We start from the raw sequence: 15,494 nt of genomic DNA, 5'->3' as shown, positions 1-15,494 counted from the left end.
GCATAGGTGCAGCAGCAGAAACAGGAGCAGCCATAACTTGCGGGACACTTTGGTCCAAATGTGCAGTGCGAGTCAGCAGGGTTTGCAAGGCTAGTGCAAATTGATCCAAGCGGTGATCCTGTACATCCATCCTGCAAATGATGGCAGGTAAAGGTGGATTATTAGCACCATCAGGATTCATGGCCTTTGCGTAATGTCAGGGTGCCAGGAATCAGACTGAGATGAGAAATGCAAAAATAATCACACCTTTATTAATAGCAAAAAATAATAAAAAGTCCACAAGTCAAATAACAAGCCAGGAATCAAAACCAGAGCTGGTAGTCAGACGAGCCGAGTCAGGAGCCAAAGCGAATAGTCAGACGAGCCGGAATCAGGAACAAGGAAAACAGCAGAGTCAGGAACAAGCCAGGGATCAGGAACCAGGAAGGACGCCAGGCAGCCAGGTAATACACAGGAACTCTCACAAACAGGTCTGAGACAAAGCAAAGGCAAAGCATACTGAACAGAGGCCCTTTAAATAATAAGTGATGACATCACAATTCTGAGACTGCATCGTGTCTCACATGGATGATGCACACCAGTCTGGCCATAAAAGGAAGTGCAGGAATTGAGCAGCATCCCCCACAATGCACCATAGTCAGGAAGAGAGGTGAGTAAAATGGCTGCCAGCAGCACATGGCAAACAAAACAGGGAAAAAACCCTGACACATGATGATGTGTGAAGAAGCCCTTCCCCTCCCCTGTCTTTGAGATAAGAGGGGCGGAGCAGTAATCACATGATGATGTGTGTAGAAGCCCTGCCCCTCCCCTGTCTTTGAGATAAGAGGGATGGAGCAGTGATCACATGATGATGTGTTTAGAAGCCCTGCCCCTCCCCTGTCTTTAAGATAAGAGGGATGGAGCAGTGATCACATGATGATGTGTGTAGAAGCCCAGCCCCCTCCCCTGTTTTTGAGATAAGAGGGGTGGAGCAGTGATCACATGATGATGTGTTTAGAAGCCCTTCCTCTCCCTTGTCTTTAAGATAAGAGGGGTGGAGCAGTGATCACATGATAATGTGTGTAGAAGCCCTGCCCCTCCCCTGTCTTTAAGATAAGAGGGATGGAGCAGTGATCACATGATGATGTGTGTAGAAGCCCAGACCCCTCCCCTGTTTTTGAGATAAGAGGGGTGGAGCAGTGATCACATGATGATGATGTGTGTAGAATCCCTGCCCCTCCGTGTCTTTGAGATGAGAAGGGTGGAGCGGTAATGATATGATGATGTGTGTAGAAGCCCCACCCCTCCCTGTCTTTTGAGATAAGAGTGGTGGAGCAGTAATCAAACGATGATATGTGTAGAAGCCCCTGTCTCTTTGTGAGATAAGAGGGGTGGTTCAGTGATCAGATGATGATATGTGTAGAAGCCCCACCCCTCCCTGTCTTTGAGATAAGAGGGGCGGAGCAGTAATCACATGATGATGTGTGTAGAAGCCCTGCCCCTCCCCTGTCTTTGAGATAAGAGGGATGGAGCAGTGATCACATGATTATGTGTGTAGAAGCCCTGCCCCTCCCCTATCTTTAAGATAAGAGGAATGGAGCAGTGATCACATGATGATGTGTGTAGAAGCCCAGCCCCCTCCCCTGTTTTTGAGATAAGAGGGCTGGAGCAGTGATCACATGATGATGTGTGTAGAAGCCCTTCCCCTCCCTTGTCTTTAAGATAAGAGGGATGGAGCAGTAATCACATGATGATGTGTGTAGAAGCCCTGCCCCTCCCCTGTCTTTAAGATAAGAGGGATGGAGCAGTGATCACATGATGATATGTGTAGAAGCCCAGCCCCCTCCCCTGTTTTTGAAATAAGAGGGGTGGAGCAGTGATCACATGATAATGTGTGTAGAAGCCCAGCCCCCTTCCCTGTTTTTGAGATAAGAGGGGTGGAGCAGTGATCACATGATGATATGTGTAGAAGCCCTGCCCTTTCCCTGTCTTTGAGATAAGAGGGGTGGAGCAGTGATCACATGATGATGTGTGTAGAAGCCCTGCTCTTTCCCTGTCTTTGAGATAAGAGGGGTGGAGCAGTGATCACATGATGATGTGTGTAGAAGCCCCCCTTGCTGTCTTTGAGATAAGAAGGGTGGGTATGTGATCACATGATGATATGTGTAGAACCCCCCCTGTCTTTGAGATAAGGGTGGAGCAGTAATCACATGTTAATATGTGTAGAAGCCCTACCCCTCCCCTGTCTGTGAAATAAGAGGGGTGGAGCAGTAATCACACGATGAAATGTGTAGAAGCCCCTCCCTGTTTGTGAGATAAGAGGGGTGGTTCAGTGATCAGATGATGATATGTGTAGAAACCCCGCCCCTCCCTGTCTTTGAGATAAGAGGGGCGGAGCAGTAATCACATGATGATGTGTGTAGAAGCCCTGCCCCTCCCCTGTCTTTGAGATAAGAGGGATAGAGCAGTGATCACATGATGATGTGTGTAGAAGCCCAGCCCCCTCCCCTGTTTTTGAGATAAGAGGGGTGGAGCAGTGATCACATGATGATGTGTGTAGAAGCCCTTCCCTCCCTTGTCTTTAAGATAAGAGGGATGGAGCAGTGATCACATGATGATGTGTGCAGAAGCCCTGCCCCTCCCCTGTCTTTAAGATAAGAGGGATGGAGCAGTGATCACATGATGATGTGTGTAAAAGCCCAGCCCCCTCCCCTGTTTTTGAGATAAGAGGGGTGGAGCAGTGATCACATGATAATGTGTGTAGAAGCTCAGCCCCCTTCCCTGTTTTGAGATAAGAGGGGTGGAGCAGTGATCACATGATGATGTGTGTAGAAGCCCTGCCCTTTCCCTGTCTTTGAGATAAGAGGGGTGAAGCAGTGATCACATGATATGATGATGTGTGTAGAAGCCCTGCCCTTTCCCTGTCTTTGAGATAAGAGGGGTGGAGCAGTGATCACATGATGATGTGTGTAGAAACCCTCCTTGCTGTCTTTGAGATAAGAAGGGTGGGTAAGTGATCACATGATGATATGTGTAGAACCCCCCCTGTCTTTGAGATAAGGGTGGAGCAGTAATCACATGTTAATATGTGTAGAAGCCCTACCCCTCCCCTGTCTGTGAAATAAGAGGGGTGGAGCAGTGATCACATGATGATGATGTGTGTAGAATCCCTGTCCCTCCGTGTCTTTGAGATGAGAAGGGTGGAGCGGTAATGATATGATGATGTGTGTAGAAGCCCCACCCCTCCCTGTCTCTTGAGATAAGAGTGGTGGAGTAGTAATCACACAATGATATGTGTAGAAGCCCCTCCCTATTTGTGAGATAAGAGGTGTGGTTCATGTTACGGTTGCCTCCAGGCTGGCTGGAAGTTGGACCGTAGAAAAGGATGCTCCTAGCGCTCACCAAAGAATCATCAGCACCGTAGTCAGCAATCCCTGTAGTGATATAAGCTGTCCCCTACAAACATGAGTCAAAGCTGCAAGGTAGAGGGTCAAAATAGGTCTGATGTGCTGGAGCACACAGCCTGCTTTTTATTGAGGTTACATGAAAACAGGACACTCTCAGGGGGAGGCATAAAATCCCCCATCACACATTTGATATTAGATAGAGCAGAGCTTTCCAAACTTTTCATGTTGGGGACACACTTTTTAGACCTACATCATTTCGTGACACAGTAATTCAGTTGTTCTTGCAAAAAGTAGGTTAAACGAACTTGTTTTAAGAGATACGACACATACATAAATTATATAATAACAAAATGTATTTACAAGTAACAGTAAGTATGTGCAAGAATAACACCAATAGCTACTTACTAATTTAATGGGATGTATGAGGTTGATGGGATGAACACAGTTTCTGAATATTTAGTGGACTATTAGATAAAGACACTCACATTTCATCATTAAGCATTTTTAAGCTTCCACTTCCTATCCATATATCAAGAGCAGGAGCAGCAATGCACTACTGGGAGCTAGCTGCAAAAAACACTGACTTCTGACTTCAGCTCAGCGTTTAAGCTGCCGCCCTCAGAGTTCTGCATGTCTGACTGACTACTGCCCGCGCTGCAAATACACTGCTGTACCATTCACTGACTACATATGCAGTCACGAGCCGATTAAGGAGACTACACGTACAGTCAGGAGCCAATGTGCCGCCAAAGCCGCCAATGGCAATAGTTTCAGTTCCCACTGAGCTGCGCCAATAGGTTAAGATGATCTGTGACTCACTAGGTATCAATCACATGTCAACCATATGATATGCGTAGCAGGCAGGCGGAAAGTCAGAAACCAAAAAAAAAAAAAATTTTAAATTAAATTTAAATAAATTAGTGCTGAAGCAGGGACACACCTACACACTGCTGCCGACACACTAGTGTGTCCTGACACACAGTTTGGAAAGCACTGAGATAGAGAGACACTCCCTTTGACAGGCCACAACATTACTTCAGCAGATAACAAGTTATACACAATAAAACAATGCAGTCCACCTTATCACTAGCAGTCTGATTAGACAATGGTAAGGTTTATCACTAAACCTAATTAGAGCTGATCCCAGCAAACTTGTATTTAGAATTGAACAAAATTAACTCTTAATGGCACACAATGAAACTGAACCAAGTGGGAGAAAGCCAGGGACAAGTCATTTCACAGGTCTGGGGACATAGTCTTAAAGGGGCATTGTTCACCAAAGTCACAATATGTCCCCAGACGGTTCTTAAAGGGCCATACACACCCAATAAAAGTTAATATACTCTCAGGGGCACAATCTTCCAGGGGCCATAGTCATGAGGAAGGAGGCTGGCAAATAGGCTTCTCCAAAATCCATGGAAGCAGGGCAATTTTTCATTTAAAGGGCCAGTTACAAATAGCAGTTTGTAACAGTTCAGTAATCAGATGATGATATGTGTAGAAGCCCCGCCCCTCCCTGTCTTTGAGATAAGAGGGGTGGAGCAGTGATCACATGACGTGTGTAGGCTTTGCTACTCCTCAGTATGTTAGGGGAAACTACTATAATAGCCTGTAAAGCAACTAATACAAATACAATACAAGATAAAGAAGGTAAAAGTACCACATTCAAACAGCACTAATTAATAATCCACCGTTACAAACAGTTTAGAATTCTGAAGCTGGGTGAAAAACACTTCAGGCATGGTGTGATTCTCAACTAGGCATTTTAACGGGACAGTAAAGTCAAAATTAAACTTAAATGGATTGAATTTAGCAAATAATTTCAAACAATGTTCAAATTAATTTCTATTATTAATTTTGCTTAGTTTTACTGGAATTGTAGTAATTGGTAAGCTCCTTTCAGCCTATCTAGGATTACTCTTCAACAAAGGATACCAAATAAACAAAGCAAATATGATAAAAGATGTAAATTAGATCATTGTCTAAAATCATATGCCCTATCTGAATCATGAACCTTTAATTTTGACTTTCCTTTCCCTTTAAGTGATTGGTTTACCACAACCAAACCCCTGGAGAAACATTTACTATGTGTCTACTCCAGGGGCAGCTCCAGAGGATACACATCTGGATTCTTTATTATACATTGATTTATAATTTATGTTAATTATCTTCTATTTCACCTGAAATGCAGTTGGGATAACCTTAATTAATATTAATTTTCTGTTTAGGAATTCTTGCAAATATCTTAATATGACACTTCATATTGTGATTGTAGTCATGTGTACCTCTTTGTATAAAGAAGATCTCACTATGGGCCTGAATCAAACAAAATCTTCAGATTTTTTTTAGACCTTAAAGTGATGGTAAACTTTACATGTTTTAAAATCAGGGCTGGAATCTAAGCAATATTTTACAAGGACTTTAAAGGGATACGGAGCCCACTTTTTTTCTTCTTTCATAATTCACATAGAGCATGCAATTTTAAAACACTTTCCAATTTACTCTTCATTCTCTTGGTATCTTGATTTGAAAAAGCAGGACTCTAAGCTTGCTGATTGGTGGCTACATTTAGCAACCAATCAGCAAGCACTACCCAGGTGCTGAACCAAAATGGGCCAGCTCGTATGCTTACATTCCTGATTTTTCAAATAAAGATACCAAGAGAACGAAGAAAAAATTATATTAGAAGTAAATAAGAAAGTTGCTTAAAATTGCATGCTCTTTGAATCATGAAATAAAAAAGATTGGGTTTAGTATCCCTTTAATTTATCACTTCTAATAAACATAGCCTTGTATGGGCGAGATATGCATCTCTCAAGGTAAAATTTGTGTTTATAAAATTCTTTGAGGGACCTTACCACACTGTGACTTCTTAAATCATCTCTTAAATCATCTCTCCAGAGCAGAGAGCTTTAGTTCATCTCTCCAGAGCAGAGAGCTTTAGATCATCTCTCCAGAGCAGAGAGCTTTAGTTCATCTCTCCAGAGCAGAGAGCTTTAGATCATCTCTCCAGAGCAGAGAGCTTTAGATCATCTCGCCAGAGCAGAGAGCTTTAGATCATCTCGCCAGAGCAGGGAGCTTTAGATCATCTCGCCAGAGCAGGGAGCTTTAGATCATCTTGCCAGAGCAGAGAGCTTTAGTTCATCTCTCCAGAGCAGAGAGCTTTAGATCATCTCGCCAGAGCAGGGAGCTTTAGATCATCTCGCCAGAGCAGAGCTTTAGTTCATCTCTCCAGAGCAGAGAGCTTTAGATCATCTCGCCAGAGCAGGGAGCTTTAGATCATCTCGCCAGAGCAGAGCTTTAGTTCATCTCTCCAGAGCAAAGAGCTTTAGCTCATCTCGCCAGAGCAGAGAGCTTTAGATCATCTCTCCAGAGCAGGGAGCTTTAGATCATCTCGCCAGAGCAGGGAGCTTTTGATCATCTTGCCAGAGCAGAGAGCTTTAACTCATCTTGCCAGAGCAGAGAGCTTTAGATCATCTCACCAGAGCAGAGAGCTTTAGATCATCTCGCCAGAGCAGAGAGCTTTAGATAATCTCGCCAGAGCAGAGAGCTTTAGATCATCTCGCCATAGCAAAGAGCTTTAGATCATCTCGCCAGAGCAGAGAGTTTTAGATCATCTCGCCAAAGCAGAGAACTTTAGATCATCTCGCCAGAGCAGAGAGCTTTAGATAATCTCGCCAGAGCAGAGAGCTTTAGATCATCTCGCCAGAGCAGAGAGCTTTAGATCATCTCGCCAGAGCAGGGAGCTTTAGATCATCTCGCCAGAGCAGAGCTTTAGTTCATCTCTCCAGAGCAGAGAGCTTTAGATCATCTCTCCAGAGCAGAGAGCTTTAGATCATCTCTCCAGAGCAGGGAGCTTTAGATCATCTCGCCAGAGCAGGGAGCTTTTGATCATCTTGCCAGAGCAGAGAGCTTTAGCTCATCTTGCCAGAGCAGAGAGCTTTAGATCATTTCACCAGAGCAGAGAGCTTTAGATCATCTCGCCAGAGCAGAGAGCTTTAGATAATCTCGCCAGAGCAGAGAGCTTTAGATCATCTCGCCAGAGCAAAGAACTTTAGATCATCTTTCCAGAGTAGGGAGCTTTTGATCATCTTGCCAAAGCAGAGAGCTTTTAGCTCATCTCGCCAGAGCAGAGAGCTTTTGATCATCTCGCCAGAGCAGAGAGCTTTAGCTCATCTCGCCAGAGCAGAGAGCTTTAGATCATCTCACCAGAGCAGAGAGCTTTAGATCATCTCGCCAGAGCAGAGAGCTTTAGATCATCTCGCCAGAGCAGAGAGTTTTAGATCATCTCGCCAAAGCAGAGAGCTTTAGATCATCTCGCCAGAGCAGAGAGCTTTAGATAATCTCGCCAGAGCAGAGAGCTTTAGATCATCTCGCCAGAGCAGAGAGCTTTAGATCATCTCGCCAGAGCAGGGAGCTTTAGTTCATCTCGCCAGAGCAGAGCTTTAGTTCATCTCTCCAGAGCAGAGAGCTTTAGATTATCTCTCCAGAGCAGAGAGCTTTAGATCATCTCTCCAGAGCAGGGAGCTTTAGATCATCTCGCCAGAGCAAAGAGCTTTAGATCATCTCACCAGAGCAGAGAGCTTTAGCTCATCGGACCAGAACAGAGAGCTTTAGATCATCGGGCTAGAGCAGAGAGCTTTAGATCATCTCGCCAGAGCAGAGAGTTTTAGCTCATCGGACCAGAACAGAGAGCTTTAGATCATCGGGCTAGAGCAGAGAGCTTTAGATCATCTCACCAGAGCAGAGAGCTTTAGCTCATCGGACCAGAACAGAGAGCTTTAGATCATCGGGCTAGAGCAGAGAGCTTTAGATCATCTCGCCAGAGCAGAGAGTTTTAGCTCATCTCGCCAGAGCAGAGAGTTTTAGATCATCTCGCCAGAGCAGAGAGCTTTAGATTATCTTGCCAGAGCAAAGAGCTTTAGATCATCTCGCCAGAGCAGAGAGCTTTAGATCATCTCGCCAAAGCAGAGAGCTTTAGATCATCTCACCAGAGCAGAGAGCTTTAGATCATCTCACCAGAGCAGAGAGCTTTAGATCATCTCACCAGAGCAGAGAGCTTTAGATCATCTTGCCAGAGTAGGGAGCTTTTGATCATCTCGCCAGAGCAGAGAGCTTTATATCATCGGGCCCTAAGTATGTAGCTGTGGGCTATTAATAGAGATACTTTTTGTTATATGTTGAAGTTTTCCTGATCTCTCTTATGTTAAAGAGACATGAAACCCCCAACTAATATTTAATGATTCAGAGAGAACATGCAATTGTAATCAACTATTTTCTAATTTGTTTTGTTCTCTCTATATCCTTTGTTGAAATGCATACCTAGGTAGGCTTATGGGCAGTAGAGAGCTTTAGATCATCTCACCAGAGCAGAGAGCTTTAGATCATCTCGCCAGAGCAGAGAGCTTTAAATCATCTCATCAGAGCAAAGAGCTATAGATCATCTCGCCAGAGCAGAAAGCTTTAGATCATCTCGCCAGAGCAAAGAGCTTTAGATCATCTCGCCAGAGCAGGGAGCTTTAGATCATCTCGCCAGAGCAGAGAGCTTTAGATCATCTCACCAGAGCAAAGAGCTATAGATCATCTCGCCAGAGCAGAGAGCTTTAGATCATCTCACGAGAGCAGAGAGCTTTAGATCGTCTCACCAGAGCAGGGAGTTTTAGATCATCTCGCCAGAAGCAGAGAGCTTTAGATCATCTCACCTGAGCAGAGAGCTTTAGATCATCTCGCCAGAGCAGAGAGCTTTAGATCATCTCGCCAGAGCAGAAAGCTTTAGATTATCTCGCCAGAGCAGGGAGCTTTAGATTATCTCGCCAGAGCAGGGAGCTTTAGATCATCTAGCCAGAGCAGAGAGCTTTAGATCATCTCACCAGAGCAGAGAGCTTTAGCTCATCGGACCAGAACAGAGAGCTTTAGATCATCGGGCTAGAGCAGAGAGCTGTAGATCATCTCGCCAGAGCAGAGAGCTTTAGATCATCTCGCCAGAGCAGAAAGCTTTAGATCATCTCGCCAGAGCAAAGAGCTTTAGATCATCTCACCAGAGCAGGGAGCTTTAGATCATCTCGCCAGAGCAGAGAGCTTTAAATCATCTCATCAGAGCAAAGAGCTATAGATCATCTCGCCAGAGCAGAGAGCTTTAGATCATCTCGCCAGAGCAGAAAGCTTTAGATCATCTCGCCAGAGCAAAGAGCTTTAGATCATCTCGCCAGAGCAGGGAGATTTAGATCATCTCGCCAGAGCAGAGAGCTTTAGATCATCTCACCAGAGCAAAGAGCTATAGATCATCTCGCCAGAGCAGAGAGCTTTAGATCATCTCACAAGAGCAGAGAGCTTTAGCTCATCTCGCCAGAAGCAGAGAGCTTTAGATCATCTCACCTGAGCAGAGAGCTTTAGATCATCTCGCCAGAGCAGAGAGCTTTAGATCATCTCGCCAGAGCAGAAAGCTTTAGATTATCTCGCCAGAGCAGGGAGCTTTAGATCATCTCGCCAGAGCAGGGAGCTTTAGATCATCTAGCCAGAGCAGAGAGCTTTAGATCATCTCACCAGAGCAGAGAGCTTTAGCTCATCGGACCAGAACAGAGAGCTTTAGATCATCGCGCTAGAGCAGAGAGCTGTAGATCATCTCGCCAGAGCAGAGAGCTTTAGATCATCGGGCCAGAGCAGAAAGCTTTAGATCATCTCGCCAGAGCAAAGAGCTTTAGATCATCTCACCAGAGCAGAGAGCTTTAGCTCATCGGACCAGAACAGAGAGCTTTAGATCATCGGGCTAGAGCAGAGAGCTTTAGATCATCTCGCCAGAGCAGAGAGTTTTAGCTCATCGGACCAGAACAGAGAGCTTTAGATCATCGGGCTAGAGCAGAGAGCTTTAGATCATCTCACCAGAGCAGAGAGCTTTAGCTCATCGGACCAGAACAGAGAGCTTTAGATCATCGGGCTAGAGCAGAGAGCTTTAGATCATCTCGCCAGAGCAGAGAGTTTTAGCTCATCTCACCAGAGCAGAGAGTTTTAGATCATCTCGCCAGAGCAGAGAGCTTTAGATTATCTTGCCAGAGCAAAGAGCTTTAGATCATCTTGCCAGAGCAGAGAGCTTTAGATCATCTCGCCAAAGCAGAGAGCTTTAGATCATCTCACCAGAGCAGAGAGCTTTAGATCATCTCACCAGAGCAGAGAGCTTGAGATCATCTCACCAGAGCAGAGAGCTTTAGATCATCTTGCCAGAGTAGGGAGCTTTTGATCATCTCGCCAGAGCAGAGAGCTTTATATCATCGGGCCCTAAGTATGTAGCTGTGGGCTATTAATAGAGATACTTTTTGTTATATGTTGAAGTTTTCCTGATCTCTCTTATGTTAAAGAGACATGAAACCCCCAACTAATATTTAATGATTCAGAGAGAACATGCAATTGTAATCAACTATTTTCTAATTTGTTTTGTTCTCTCTATATCCTTTGTTGAAATGCATACCTAGGTAGGCTTATGGGCAGTAATGCACTACTGGGATCTACCTGCTGATTGGTGGCTGGACTTATGCCTCTTGTCATTGGCTCTCCTGATGTGTTCAGCTAGCTCTCAGTAGTGTAGTGCTGCACCATCAACAAAGAATACCAAAAGAATGAAGCAAATTTGATAATAGAAATATATTGGAAAGTTGTGCTCTGTCTGAATTATGAAAGAAACAATTTTTAAGTACTGAAAAGAAATAATGTTTTACTGATATTTTGTCAAAATGCTTAACAACTCTGGTGAGTATATCTATCCTGTCTGCCTTAATTAAAGGGAAACTAAATACAATTTTTTCATTTTGTGATTCAGATAGAGCATGCAGTTTTAAGCAACTTTCTATCTTACTCCTATTATCAATTTTTCTTCATTCTCTTGCTTTCTTTATTTGAAAAAGAAGGCATCTAAGCTAAGGAGCAAGATAATTTTTGGTTCAGACCCTTGGACAGCACTTGTTTAATGGTGCTGTCCAATCAGCAAGGACAACCCAGGTTGTGGACCAAAAATGGTCCAGCTTCTAAACTTACATTCTTGCTTTTCAAATAAAGATAGCAAGAGAATGAAGAAAAAATGATAATAGGAGTAAATTAGAAAGTTGCTTAAAATTGCATGCTCTATCTGAATCAGGAAAGAAAAAAATTGGGTTCAGTGTCCCTTTAAGCCCAATTAGGGCTGATTATAATCTGTGTTTTTCAGTTTTAATTACTTTGCAGTTTTTAGCATTTTAACGGAAACTAAAGATACAGAATTTGCTTTATGATCTCTATAGGGAGGGTAACATTTTTATATAAAAGCAAGACGTGTTTAATATCCCTTTAATATGTCTATTTCTCTGTCATTACTACAGTTAAAGGGACATTCCAGGTAAAAATTGAAATACACATAGCTAAATTACATCTTTGAGTAGAAACTTATTTGCAATATACATGTATTGTCAAAAATGCTTCTAGTAAAAGTTATCACTGTTTTGGTATTAGAATTTTTCTCTCCACGCGCATGTGAAGCATTGCTAGATATTCTCAGTGCACAAGCATTTTAAACACTGCAGCTGCTCAGAGTACCAGTGGGGCTTGTATCATGTCAGCAATTAACAAACTGAGTCATTACCAGATGGTGAAAGCATTGCAGGCTCTATGAGCAAGTGCTGGGTTTCAAATACTGGTGCACGGTGCAATACACAAAAACGTTTCTATTCAAAACAGAAATGCACCCATGTTGATTCCAATTTTGGCTGGAATGTCCCTTTAAGTGACTCTTCCATGCCAGTTAATCTGTCAGCATATCACATTATTCTTACCCTAGCTTGCATGAGAAGCACTGGCAGTTCTGCCATAACTGGATCCAGACCTCCACTGGTTCCTTTGCTATCTGCAGGTGCACTGCAACCTCCACCTGCTGGTGTAAGAGCCCTGGACATCTCTAACTCGATCTCCGCGTCCATCTCTGCATCTTCCTTGGCTTCCTTGTTACTTTCCTCTAGATGTTTCATCAGCACGGCTACCACTACGTTGACCAAGACGAACTGAGCGATGAGGACGAAGGTGACAAAATAGATTGGGGATATGAGTGGTAAGTACGTGAGGCAGTTCTTGTCTTCGCTGCTGCATTCCCGCAGTGTGTCCTGTGCAGAGACCAAATGTATATAAAGTTGTTACAACATTTGCTCTTTTTTGTTCCCCTAATTTAACAGTGCATTCATATATAGATTTATATTGGCTTTAATATCAGATTGGCTGTGGCTATCAGCCTCCCACCCTATCACATTGTAAATTAAAGAGACATGATACGCAAATAAAATTAAAGTGATATAAACATGGAGATCAACAATCTTAGCTTAACCCCTTAATGACCGCAGCACTTTTCCATTTTCTGTCCGTTTGGGACCAAGGCTATTTTTACATTTTTGCAGTGTTTGTGTTTAGCTGTAATTTTCCTCTTACTCATTTACTGTACCCACACATATTATATACAGTTTTTCTCGCCATTAAATGGACTTTCAAAAGATACCATTATTTTCATCATATCTTATAATTTACTATAAAAAACATTATAAAATATGAAGAAAAAATGGAAAAAACACACTTTTTCTAACTTTGACCCCCAAAATCTGTTACACATCTACAACCACCAAAAAACACCCATGCTAAATAGTTTCTAAATTTTGTCCTGAGTTTAGAAATGCCCAATGTTTACATCTTCTTTGCTTTTTTTGCAAGTTATAGGGCCATAAATACAAGTAGCACTTTGCTATTTCCAAACCACTTTTTTTCAAAATTAGCGCTAGTTACATTGGGACACTAATATCTTTCAGGAATCCCTGAATAACCATTGACATGTATATATTTTATTTTAGTAGACATCCCAAAGTATTGATCTAGGCCCATTTTGGTATATTTCATGCCACTATTTCACCGCCAAATGCGATCAAATAAAAAAAATTGTTCACTTTTTCACAAATTTTACTAAAATAAAAGTTTTTTGTTTTTTTTTTAACCCCTTAGTGACCAGAGCACTTTTCCATTTTCTGTCCGTTTGGGACCAAGGCTATTTTTACATTTCTGCGGTGTTTGTGTTTAGCTGAAATTTTCCTCTTACTCATTTACTGTACCCACACATATTATATACCGTTTTTCTCGCCATTAAATGGACTTTCTAAAAATACCATTATTTTCATCATATCTTATCATTTACTATAAAAAAATTATAAAATATGAGGAAAAATGGAAAAAAACACACTTTTTCTAACTTTGAACCCCAAAATCTGTTACACATCTACAACCACCAAAAAACACCCATGCTAAATTGTTTCTAAATTTTGTCCTGAGTTTAGAAATACCCAATGTTTACATCTTCTTTGCTTTTTTGTAACTTATAGGGCCATAAATACAAGTAGCACTTTGCTATTTCCAAACCATTATTTTTCAAAATTAGCGCTAGTTACATTAGAACACTAATATCTTTCAGGAATCCCTGAATATCCATTGACATGTATATATTTTTTTTTAGAAGACATCCCAAATTATTGATCTAGGCCCATTTTGGTATATTTCATGCCACCATTTCACCGCCAAATGCGATCAAATACAAAAAATTGTTCACTTTTTCACAAATTTTTTCACAAACTTTCAGTTTCTCACTGAAATTATTTACTAACAGCTTGTGCAATTATGGCATAAATGGTTGTAAATTCTTCTCTGGGATCCCCTTTGTTCAGAAATAGCAGACATATATGGCTTTGGCATTGCTTTTTGGTAATTAGAAGGCCGCTAAATGCCACTGCGCACCACACGTGTATTATGCCCAGCAGTGAAGGGGTTAATTAGGGAGCATGTAAGGAGCTTTTTGGGGTAATTTTAGCTTTAGTGTAGTGTAGTAGACAACCCCAAGTATTGATCTAGGCCCATTTTGGTATATTTCATGCCACCATTTCACCGCCAAATGCGATCAAATTAAAAAAAACGTAAAATTTTTCACAATTTTAGGTTTCTCACTGAAATAATTTACAAACAGCTTGTGCAATTATGGCACAAATGGTTGTAAATGCTTCTCTGGGATCCCCTTTGTTCAGAAATAGCAGACATATATGACTTTGGAGTTGCTTTTTGGTAATTAGAATGCTGCTAAATGGCGCTGCGCATCACACGTGTATTATGGCTAGCAGTGAAGGGGTTAATTAGGTAGCTTGTAGGGAGCTTGCAGGGTTAATTTTAGCTTTAGTGTAAAGATCAGCCTCCCACCTGAAACATCAGACCCCCTGATCCCTCCCAAACATCTCTCTTCCCTCCCCTACCCCACAAATGTCCCCGCCATCTTAAGTACTGGCAGAAACTCTGCCAGTACTAAAATAAAAGGTATATTTGGGCTTTTTTGTGCATTTTTTGTTAGCATATTTACATATGCTTCTGTGTAGGGATCCCCCTTAGCCCCCAACCTCACTGATCCCCCACTAAACAGCTCTCTAACCCTCCCCCTCTGACTTAATGTGCGCCATCTTGGGTACTGGCAGCTGTCTGCCAGTACCCAGTTTAGTGAAAAAAAATGCTTTTTTTTTAATAAAATATGTCCCTTTTCTGTAGTGTAGCTTTCCCCCCCCCCCCAAGACCAACCCCCCACCCCTTCCAGATCCCTTAGATGTTTTTTAAAAAAAGTTTATTTTTTTTTTTTTTTTACTTTTCCTTTTCTACTTTTCTGTAGTGTAGCGGTTCCCACCCGCTCCCGCCCCGTGCACGCGCCCGCCCGCCACCCCCCGTGCACGCGCGCGCGCCCGTGCGCGCCCCCGACGATCACGATCCCGATCCCGCCCCCCGTGACGTCACGCGCAACACCGATGGCCGCCCACCCGCCTCCCAATTCGGCTCCCACCCACCAACGATACCGGCCATCGATGTCCGGTGCAGAGAGGGCCACAGAGTGGCTCTCTCTGCATCGGATGGCCATGTATGGTTATTGCAGGATGCCTCCATATCGAGGCATCACTGCAATAACCGGAAAGCAGCTGGAAGCGAGCAGGATCGCTTCCAGCTGCTTTCCACACCGAGGACGTGCAGGGTACGTCCTCAGGCGTTAACTGCCTTTTTTTTGAGGACGTACCCTGCACGTCCTCGGTCATT

General features: G+C 43.0%; 1 protein-coding gene across 1 annotated transcript in view; it reads right to left on the bottom strand.

The window, feature by feature from the left end:
• CACNA1H (calcium voltage-gated channel subunit alpha1 H) overlaps positions 1-15,494 on the bottom strand; it is a 498,677-nt gene that overhangs the window by 22,038 nt on the left and 461,145 nt on the right. Inside the window, exon 30 of the mRNA XM_053694739.1 lies at positions 12,182-12,505. Within this exon, the coding sequence (XP_053550714.1) occupies positions 12,182-12,505 (324 nt within the window). The remainder of the gene's footprint in view (positions 1-12,181; positions 12,506-15,494) is intronic.

The sequence above is a fragment of the Bombina bombina genome, chromosome 11 (genome assembly GCF_027579735.1).
Source record: "Bombina bombina isolate aBomBom1 chromosome 11, aBomBom1.pri, whole genome shotgun sequence".
In the NCBI taxonomy this organism is placed as follows: domain Eukaryota; kingdom Metazoa; phylum Chordata; class Amphibia; order Anura; family Bombinatoridae; genus Bombina; species Bombina bombina.
This window is presented reverse-complemented; position numbering and strand designations above follow the sequence as displayed.